This window comes from Camelus bactrianus, chromosome 1 (genome assembly GCF_048773025.1).
Source record: "Camelus bactrianus isolate YW-2024 breed Bactrian camel chromosome 1, ASM4877302v1, whole genome shotgun sequence".
NCBI classification, from domain to species: Eukaryota; Metazoa; Chordata; class Mammalia; order Artiodactyla; family Camelidae; genus Camelus; species Camelus bactrianus.
Genome location: NC_133539.1, coordinates 39,523,899 through 39,534,682, shown reverse-complemented (window position 1 = coordinate 39,534,682; position 10,784 = coordinate 39,523,899). Strand labels below are relative to the sequence as shown.

Below are 10,784 nucleotides of genomic sequence, written 5' to 3'. Positions count from 1 at the left end.
AGTCATCTTCCTTGTGCATTTTTCTTGGTAATAGAGCTGTACCGTTACAATGGAAAATTGACGTCAAGACAGTGGTTCTCCTTCCTTGAGAGCTAAGTAAATAATCTTCAGACATCCTCGAAGCTAGAAAACTTTCTAGGTAAATCCAAGTGAAAGAAGAAAACAGTAAAAGTCAACATTCATCCTCATATAGCTGCTCAAATAAAAAGTTCGTTACTTTTGTTTTAGAAACTTTTCACCTGGAAATATTTGCACTTTTCCCAGAAATATGGTATTTGCAAATGTTTTAGAATAGAGCATTTGGAATAAATTGGTAAGACTCATAGTCAACTATTATCCTATCCAACCAATTCTAATTTGCACTTAATTGAAAAGTTGAAATATTTAAAAATAAGATAAAAACTGCATCTACATACACAAACTAGACTGACATTTCACTTAATGGGCAAGTCAGTTTAGTAAAAATAAATTGGAATCTTTGAACCAAATGGTGACTTGCTGCATTTAATATGAGAACAAATGTGATTTGATTGACCTTTAATTTGATAAGGCTTTGTCCAAAGTTAAATCATCCCAAAGTTCAGGATATTAAATTTAAAGCTGAACATGATATTTTAAAAATTCCTATTTTGACTTTAGAGGAAGAGGCAAAACTATACTGAAATATTAATATGTGTTTTATGATACATGTGACATTTATTTGAAAGTTAAAAATATGTATTCATTATAGGAAATGTAAAATAGTCATAAAAATGTAAAGAAAAGTAAATTAAAATGAAAAGTGAATTTGTTCTTGGTTCTACTACGTAAAAAAAACTATTGTTAACATTTCAATATACTCTCTAAATAAAGCAAGCTGAGGTAATTCTTTGATGTTAAAAATAAATAATAGATTTCATACTTGAATAACATGCTCTCTTATTCTTAAAAATTGTATTTCCTTTTCTCCTTGATTATGGGCCATTTATTATTAACTTTATTATCATTTTACTTCATAACATTCTTGACTCCCCCTCCTAAAAATGCTGCTTGGAAAATATTATTTCTTATTTAAAATCAATTTAAATTGAGTTTTTACCATATGTTTGGGGAAATTTGTAATATTCCTAATTTGACAAAACTGTGTTTCTTAAAACTACATTTGGGAGTCCCTATTAAAATTAGGAGGTCATTTATTTTAAAATGTGCCTTCTGAAGAGAGTAAATGAAGTTCCTGAAAGACAGGAGTGCTGGCTACTGACTCCTCTCCACACAGACCAGTGCAGCTTCTTGGCATAATAAATAGCATTTAATAAGAAAGATGGTGAAACTTTAAACTTCTGGCACCAGTTTAGGCTGCATAGCTCACAGGCACACAGTCTACAGTGTGAACTTTGGCATTGGATTTACTTTTTCTTTTTTTTGCTGTAGTTTTATTATAAGAAATCTGGGACATCTTAGGGATAAAGAAAATTAGACTATGATTCTTAGCACGTATATGCTTGTTAAAAAAAAAAAAGTTTTCCTGTTAGGGCCACTGTCATAGGTGCTATTATCCTTTAGTGCAGGGTTGGGTGTGAGGGCGAGTAAAATAAATAATTGTCCATTTCTTACACGCAGCATATATTTGATTTTCTAGATATTTTTAGTGACTGTCAGATGGACGATGCCATTTCTAATGGATCACAGTTAAGGAATTTAAGAGACTATGGGAAACATGTTACAAAAAAACATTTTTCTTTTGAAAAAATAATGTATTTTTCAGTAAAATGGACTTCCTCTTCCCTCAAGCGATGTTAGCCACGAATAGGTAAGGGGTTTGGTGCTTTGAGATATTTGCACTGGAAAAAATAAGAAATACAGTTTGAACTTGAGAAATTATTATAGAGAGAGAATAAACTAAACCAAGGGAAGGTTGTGATATTAACAGAAACTATTAAAGAGTCTAGAAATCAGAGAAAAAATAGGGTGACGTGGAAAAAGCAGGAGCTTTGAAATTGCATAGGCCCGAGCTTAACTGATATCAGGTTTCACTTTAGGGTCAGTCCACTAAGAATTATGTGAAATTTGATTTCTTTGAATACTATTTTCTTCATCTCTATAATGGAGTTGTTTCTCAACCATTGCTTATCAAGTTCTTAATATGTACCAGTTACTTTTGCAATAAAATGCTGCAATAAAAATGCATAAAAAATATCGAGGCTATAATTACATTCCAGGGTAAAAATCCTAGAAATGGAATTTCTTTCCATGCATGCATGTTTTAAAATATCCTCTAAAAAGTTTAATCAAATTACACTCAATCAATAGTTCAAGAAGTCTTGCCTACACTCCACACCTCTAATCCTGATCAGTCTCAGTATTTAATGTTTGAATCTTTGCCAATTTAATAGGTAAAATTATATTTTGTTATTTTAACTTGGCCGTCTTTGATTACTTATCATGCTAAACATTTTCATATTTATTGGCAGTATTTTTTATGTGTTTGAATTATATAAGTGAAATTACTATAATTTAAAATCCTAAAGACTGAATAAGTGATGCAGTTCTGCATTGAACTTTTTTCCAATTCTTTATTTCTTATTAATACGCGAAAGTCAGGTCTGCATTGCATGAACATCTTTTTCGTTAGAACTAGACTAGCCACTTCCATCTACCTTCAACTCCTCTGAATCTGTATTTTTTGCTATGAAACCATGGGCCAAGTTTCATTTCTCATTTACCACTTCTCCACCTGAGTTGTCAGTTTTGCTTTTGGTCTAAACTGAGGGTAAGTGAGAGGGCACCTCGTTAAATCACTGTCTTTGGGCAGGGTTAGAATAGAGTTATCTACTTTGCATATCTTCTTTAGTTTGTTTGAAAATAAATTTAAACCTAATACTGTTGATGATGTGTTTGTCTTGTGTTTAAAATAAACTTTTACACTTAAAAATCTTTAAGGGCAATACAAGTATTTTCATGTGGGGTTGCCAGTAATGGAGGGGCATATTTCTTTAAGGAAATGTGACAATATTTAGAAAATAACCATATCAAAATGGTAGTTATATGAAGTGACTTTTATATGGACTAACATAGGCTTTTCCCTAAACATTGGAAAAGATCAAAGAAAATGATTTGAATTTTAATTTTCTTTCTTTTGCTTTTTATTTTAATATATTTTTATTGTAATTTTCTTTTTATATATCAAGCTCTTCTAAGGTGGCAGTACTCCATTCTTTGATTCAAAAAATAACTAAAGCCTTGTAAACTCCATGAGGAAACAGATTCCACTTCTGCCTCTTTAAATCCTACAGTCTAATAGTGCCATATATCTATAGTAGTTGATTATGAGAATGGGCCACAGTTTCAATCTTTTAATAGGACATTTTAATCCATTTATGTTTTTATTGTACTTGTTGATATATTTATATTTATATATGTCATTCTGTTTTGTATTTTTTCTTTTCCTTATTTTTTCCTTTCTTGCATTGAATCAAGTACTTTAGACTGAATATTAGCAATAAATTTCAATACATGCTTATCATCTGCGTTTGTACGTCATGTGTTTGTGTGCGTAAACAGAGAGAGAGAGAGAGATGGAGACTGGATGGGAGAGAAAGAGGAGTTTCGTGAGTGGGTGACTGCAATATAACTGCTTCAGAATCCATCAGTTATAATAAGGAGACAATCAGTTACAATAACAAATTTGTGGCTGTCATAGTGCATTGTGTATAATAGACACTTTGCTTTCACAGTTTGATGTTTCAGATATTGACTATTTTCAAGGAACTCCACGGGTCTAGGCATAAAAGGCATAAAATGAAACCACTGACCTACAATGGGATGAGTAAGGACTGACTGAACTAGTGAGTGCAGCCAGACACCTAGGGTTGACACCGCAGTTCCGCTTTATTTTCTACTCATTATGCAGTATCTCTGAAGACGTTAAACTTTACTAAATTGGTATGGAGTAAATTATACGCTATTTGTAGGTTTAGGAATTTGTGAAAGTTTTGCAATAGACAGTTCTTAAATACTATCTATACTCTATAAGGAAAAGAGCGGAGTTGCTTGCCGAAGACTGCCACAGAAAATTCTTTAAAAATTAAAAATAGTCTTTAGTCACACAAAACTTTTGATGCATAAAATTTTATTTGATCTAAGAACATCACAAGAATATATCTTCTGCAAATATGGATTATAAAGTGTTTTGGCAAGAAGAACCTTTTATATTTCGTTTTGAACCTAATAGTAAGAAGGAAATGAAATCTTCCTAATCAGAATTGATAGGGGCTAGCAGATAAAAATGCTAAACTTCTGATCAGTGGTGGCAAACATGAAGTACTTACAGATGAAGCCCAACTCTTGTTAATACAGGAGTGATAGTAAACTGGCTAATTAGTAAATCTTCTTTATTAGAAAATAAGAAAAATCACTGAATACTGTCAGATTGATGACATAATTTACTTGGTCTGCAGAGCATTGCAAAATAATATGAACATTGCATCATAAATCCTTTAAATGGGCCCCTTGCCTAAATTAATTACAATTTAACCTAACCAGATGTGGCCAACTTAAAAAAAGTTCCACTGTAATTTTAAAGTGCCTTTGGATCTTAGCTATTTGGTACTCATACACATAAACTAAGAATTTTTTAGTTTAATAATGTCTGCCAACCAATACTTCCCTCCACATTTAGATTTAAAAAATGGACGTTTCATGTGAGTTTATATTTCATGATGATTTGATTTGTAAGAATTTTCACTTCATTAACAGTTTGACACATTGGACACTTAAGACACATTGGACACTTAAAATAGGTTGTACGTTTGTTGTAATGCTGTAGGTTAATCTTAGGGATGCAATTCCCACTTATCAAGCCCATTTAGGAAATGTAGCTCTATTGAGGAAATGACAAGGATAACAAAAGACAAGAGTAACTCATCCCAGTGGGATTTTTACACTGGCAATTTAAAATCTTGTCTCTGGAACCATTTTTCCCTATACACTTTTACGTAAAGTCTAGTCATAATTGCTTACCTGTAGAATTGATAAAAACAAAAAATGTTGACTCAAAGAAAAGAACTTAAAATAGTAACAGGCATTTGCAAGAGACAATCCAATGCACACCAACCTCTGTGGAAGGCAAAATCCAGCAACCATTTACGAATATTCTGGTGGTTAGAATGATCCTCCTCCCTTTTCTCCGGATGGCACTTCTCTCTCTTAGGAGACTGGAGGCATCATCTTGCTAGCAGGCTGCACCAGTGCTCCTTTAGAACTAAGTTTGCAATTCTTTTAACATTGCTTGACTTTTGTGAATGAGCCCTGCAGGAAAACTGAGGCTCATCGTTCCCTGTGGTGTGCACATTTGACAAGTCATTTCTCACTTCTGAGATCACTCGGGGGAATAGAGAATGATTTGAGGAGTCAAGATGAATCAGAGGAAGATTTCTTTTACTCAGCTTCCCATCATACTGTGCATTTCTGCATCTATTTAAAAATTAACTTGTAACCCCTAGTAATAGTCCTCTCTTAGTCACGCACATAGCTTCCTTTAAGACTGTTGTTCTTACCTAGTGTTAATCTCACTCAGAGGTGATTTTGACTTGTTAGAGTGATGATATGTGGGACTCCAAGGAATATCAGGTTAGTTTTAATCTTTCGATAAGGCCCAAATGGAGTAAATGTGTGTTTGTGACTGTGTGTGCCTTGAATATATCTATTTTAAAATTAATTATGTTATCTGACAACTTTTCACCTAGACTTTAATGGAGAACTTTTCTGTGGTAAATTCAAGAAAAATTTATTGAAAAATTCTTGGGAGATTACTATCTTTTTATATTTATCCTTAAAGTCCTGGCAGTAGCTTTGAACTGCTGAAACAAACAACAAGCAATGTTAGTCTGCAATGATCTCCTTCTTCCTTTGCTCTTACTATGTTTTATTTTTCTAATTTTGGATGTAACTGGCAAGGCATGACTGTGTTAGGGTGTCAGATTAATTTTCTAAAATTTGTGGCAATATGTGTTGATTCATTCTCTAATGACATTAAATTTCCACAAAGTAACTCTCAGGGTAGTTTATTGGAGATAATAAAAATCTTTAAAAGTTATAAATATAGATTTATATTTCTACTTATGCTGGTATCTACATATGTGTAAAAATAGAATTTGTTCATATTTAAAATGCAGAAATATTATGGTTTAAAATAAGCAAAATGAGCATGACTAGGACACTGTGCTATATACCAGAAACTGACGCATTGTAACTGACTGTACTTCAATTAAAAAATTAAAAAATAAATAAAATAAACAAGATGAGACCTAATCAAATAATTTATTAAAGAACTTTTAATGCTATTATATTGTAAATTAAATTTCATACCAGAGGAACCCATGCATGACATAGTAACATTAACAACTTACTCACATTTAAAATTTTTTCTATCAGAGTTATGCTGTTTTCTATCAGAGTTATGCTATCTGTAAAATTTTGCCTGTTTTTCCTTCCATTATTGATATATTATGAATATAAAATATGCTAAGATATTCTTAAGGCACACAATTAGCGTATATATTTAAAGTATTAAAAAGTACAGCAATATATTCTTTCTTTGATGTTATTTTAAACATGCCCAGCAGAAACTAGAGGGATGAAAAAGAAGTAAGAGGGATTCTTAGTATTTGTTAAATAAGAGCAATTAAGCGTCATTTGATAGTCATTGGAAATTTTTATATAACGTTCAATAATTAACGATAGAAACCAAATTGTTTTATATAACTTTTTACTCAATATTTAAAAAAAAACTTGTACTTAAATTTGTCAGTCTTACAATGTCCTTGAGAATTCTATAGCCATAGATATTACCAATGACATCTAGGTATGAAAGATTAACATAGCTTGTTTAATGTCCTAGCATTAAGGGTGAAGCTAAACCAAATAACCAAGATTTTCTCATTTCCTAACAGATATCTTAGTTAATTGACCAGGCTATTTTTTAAAGGTAGTATTTCTCAAAGGCAATGACTTCGTGATTAGTTATAGTGCTTTTATTGGTTTGTTTTTAAAAAGTGAATGTCTTCTTTCTGTATTTTGATTTTATTTACCCTTTGAAGATCTATTTAATTGTTTTGAATTCACTTTTGAAATTTTTCCAAGAAATTTTATTTTCAATGACTTCTACAGTCTTTTTTTCCTATATCTATGATAATATATTAAAAGGCTGTTAGAATATCAGTATTAAGTGAATATGTTAATAGAAATTAATACAGTATAGAAGAATACTTATATGAGGAAATCATATTTTTATTTAACAAAAATTTAAGACAAATGAACAAACTAACCAATTTATAAAACCAAAAACTTCTAAATAGACTGTAACATAAGATACCCAATATTTGAAATTTCTCCTAATATGAAAGATATATAGGATGAATTTGAATTACCTAGTGTCTGAAAAGATTCTCAGCTTTCTATGATTTTTTTTTTTTTTTTTTAGTTTAAGTATAGTCAGTTACAATGTGTCAATTTCTGGGGCACAGCACAATGTCCCAGTCATGCATATATACATATATTCATTTTCCTATTCTTTTTCATTAAAGATTATTATAAAATATTAAATAATTCCCTGTACTATAGAGGATAAATTTACTTTTTATCTATTTTTATATATGGTGGTTAACCTTTGCAAATATCAAACTGACAAATTTATCCCTTCCCACCTGCTTTCCAATGGAAGAGGAGAAAATATTTGCAAATGATGCAACTGACAAAGATTTCCAGAATATATAGACAGCTTATACAACTTAATAACAAAAAAACCTAAACAGCCCAATCCAAAAATGGACAGAAGACCTAAACAAGTAATTCTCCAATGAAGACATACAAATGGCCAATAGGCACATGAAAAAATGCTCAATATTGCTAATTTCCCTGATTTTTAAACTCAATATTTTGAAGTAAAGCAGTAATTCATCTGAGTCAACAGTGAGGGTAACAACATAACCCACTTTATCTTGAATCAGAAGAGGTTTACTATAGTAGGTTTGCTGCTGCAAAGCCCTTTGTGGTTGCTGCTAATTACATTTTTCACTTCAAATTCTTTAAAAGGGATATAAGTACAAAATGACTCAATAAATATTTATCAGGTGAGGGAATTCCGGAAGGTCTCTGGGCTTGGAAAAATGTATATAAGATACCAGTAACATCTTTATTATGGATTTTTCACTTCAGCTGAATACAAAGATTCCTGTCTTCCTATGTTATTGGATCACATCTTGAAATTACATACACCAAGCAAATGATGCTATAGAGAATGTGTAGCACTAATGTTTTAATTAAAATACAAAATGATCATCTGCACGAGGGTGTAGTTAAGCATTTGATGACTTCTAATTATAGTGGTAGTAATGTTTTTATTTGATAACTAGATAACTGGGTGATTAAAAACGTAATTAAAGAAAAGTCATATCCTAATTTATAAAGGCAATGAAAACAAAGACCACAGCCAAACCCCATTGAAAAGTAGTTACTACACAATTATAATGAGATACATTTTTACCATACAAGTATATCTTATAAATCAAATCTTGTCCTATGCTTTCTCATTAAAATACTGAAGACTGAGTGGTAAAGTAAGTCCCATATCATACACATAGTACAAAATGATTTAACCCCCATGAGTTTTTTGCCAGCCCAACATCATTGTGAGTGGTGGGGTGAAGACAGTGTTGGAAGATGTTATAGAATCAGCATACAAAGTTCTAAAGATTAAGGCCAGAACTCCACTTCATTACTCAGGAGCAATGAATTGCTGAGCATAGGCATATTATATTTTTTACTACCTGTGTGATCACCACATTGCTCACCAGATGTAAGTGGGCAGAATCCTTTAAATGTCGTCCACTTTGAAGCCGAATGTGAAGGATGGTGTAGCTCAAGGTACTGTGGTTCCTGAGATAGGAAAAGGCCGCAGTGTAGGTTGACAACCATGAAGAAAGAACTGGTCCAAGCCAGAGCCTTTACCTCCGAGTTCAAGGACATACAAGAGTTGTATTTTGCCTGGTGAACTTGACTGAAAGGGGTCAAATAAGGCCACTCAGCTGAAAAAAAACCAGTGCATGGCCTATATATATCCACAGACACAGGGACTTTCTAGTCTTCCCTGTAAAGATTAACTCTTTCTTGTTTTTATGAAGCAATATGAATACTATGAGCAATACTCCTTTCTTTGTCGCTGACACAAATGCACTTTCCAATCCACCAAAGGAACTTGAAATGTAACTGTCCCTTTTAGAGGGACACAGACCTCTTCCTCCTTCTGGCAAAATCTTCTGCCTGAATGAAGTTGGAGAGAGCCTTGGTGAGGTCTGATGTCTCGGTGCTGCTCCCAAAGTCGTAGTTCTTCAGGCAAGGACACAAGCAGCGCACAATGGCCCGGCGGATGTAGCTGTCAAATATATAGTAAATGACAGGATTGACACAGCTGTTGGCAAATGCCAAGGGCCCAGTCACCTCCATGCCCTGCTGGAGAAAAGCTGAGGAAAAGGAGAGTTCTTGTTGCAACCCGGAGACAATGGCCAGGAGCTTGAAAGTATTAAAGGGTAGCCAGGAGCAGACAAAGGCTGCCACCACAATAAAGATGATCTTGATGGACTTCCTCAGCTTTTTGTTATGCTTTCCCGACTGCTGGTAATGAACACACAGCTTCTTTGTGATGCAACAGTAGCAGGTCACAATGCTCACCAGAGGGGCAAAGAATGTAAAAATCAAGGCCACCAGGGCCCAAGCCAGTTTAATTGAAGTGGCCCTCTTCTCTGCACAGTATGGCTTACCATCAATCAGGGTAAGCTCCCTGGACAGAAGAGTAGGTAACCCCAGGAGGCAGGAGATAAACCAGACGCTGGCACAGACTCCATATGCACAGTCTCTCCTTCTGAACTTCCTGGATGTGGCTGGACACACGATGGCCAGGTAGCGGTCCACACTCATGCAGGTGAGCAAGAAAACATTGCAGTGCATGTTGACTGAGATCATGTAGGAGCTGCCTTTGCACAGGAAAGAGCCTGTCCTCCACAGTCCTAAAGATGCTTCTTTATCCACCCAGAGAGGCAAAGTGACGAGGAAGATGAAGTCAGAGGCAGCCAGGTTGATGATAAAGATGTCGATGAGCCTTCGGCTGCCCTGTTTGAAATGCAGCGCGCTCATGAGTATGAGGTTCCCCAACGCTCCAATCAGGAACACAGCTGCGTAAAAGATAGGAAGGAAGACTGATGTATAAGTAACATGAGAGTAGGTCTCCTTGATATCTGGATCTGGGCTTGTGGCATAGAAATAATCTGGATAAGCCAAGGTGGCTTCTGGGGCCATCACTGGGTCCATCAGGTGGCAAACCTGTTAAGTTTCCTTACCTAGGAAGGTTTTGTATAAATTTTAGAAATCTCAAGACAGCTTCTTTTATACGGTGCCTGCACCACCCCCTTCCTTAAAAGACCTTGGGACCATCATAAAAACAGAGATTAAAAAATGCAGTTTCTACCAATCCTCAGAAAGGGCCCACAAGGAACACCACCCTGATTGTTTTTGGGTGATTGTGGTTATGGTTTTCTTCATTTGCATTTGCCCAGGAAACTGAGGTGCTTTTTGACTTCTTTTTTTAAGATGTACAATTTGTTTCTTTAAATCCAGAAATTAGGAAGTGAATTAATTTTTCTTTTCCTTACCTACTTTAAAGACATTGTTTTTCTGACATTAAGAGTCCTTCTGATCTAGCCTCCTGTTTCACCTGCAGGATATGGTTTACTTTTAGGATTTTCAGGTGGTGA

General features: G+C 34.0%; 1 protein-coding gene across 2 annotated transcripts; it reads right to left on the bottom strand.

The window, feature by feature from the left end:
* Positions 1–6,296: 6,296 nt before the first annotated feature.
* On the bottom strand, positions 6,297–10,531 carry GPR15 (G protein-coupled receptor 15). Of its 2 annotated transcripts, XM_074361844.1 has the most exons (2): positions 10,371–10,530; positions 6,297–10,205 (listed from the first exon to the last, which is right to left on the bottom strand). In XM_074361844.1, the coding sequence occupies exon 2, from the start codon at positions 10,165–10,167 to the stop codon at positions 9,253–9,255; it is 915 nt and encodes a 304-aa protein (XP_074217945.1). In that variant the 5' UTR covers positions 10,168–10,205; positions 10,371–10,530; the 3' UTR covers positions 6,297–9,252. The 2 variants fall into 2 exon arrangements, with proteins under 2 accessions (XP_074217945.1, XP_010964719.2); XM_010966417.3 differs by having other exon boundaries at positions 6,297–10,531.
* Between the last annotated feature and the right edge of the window lie 253 nt (positions 10,532–10,784).

Excerpts from the sequence above, each read along its gene's own strand:
- GPR15 (XM_010966417.3), bottom strand. The coding sequence starts at position 10,341 with ATGGACCCAGTGATGGCCCCAGAAGCCACCTTGGCTTATCCAGATTAT.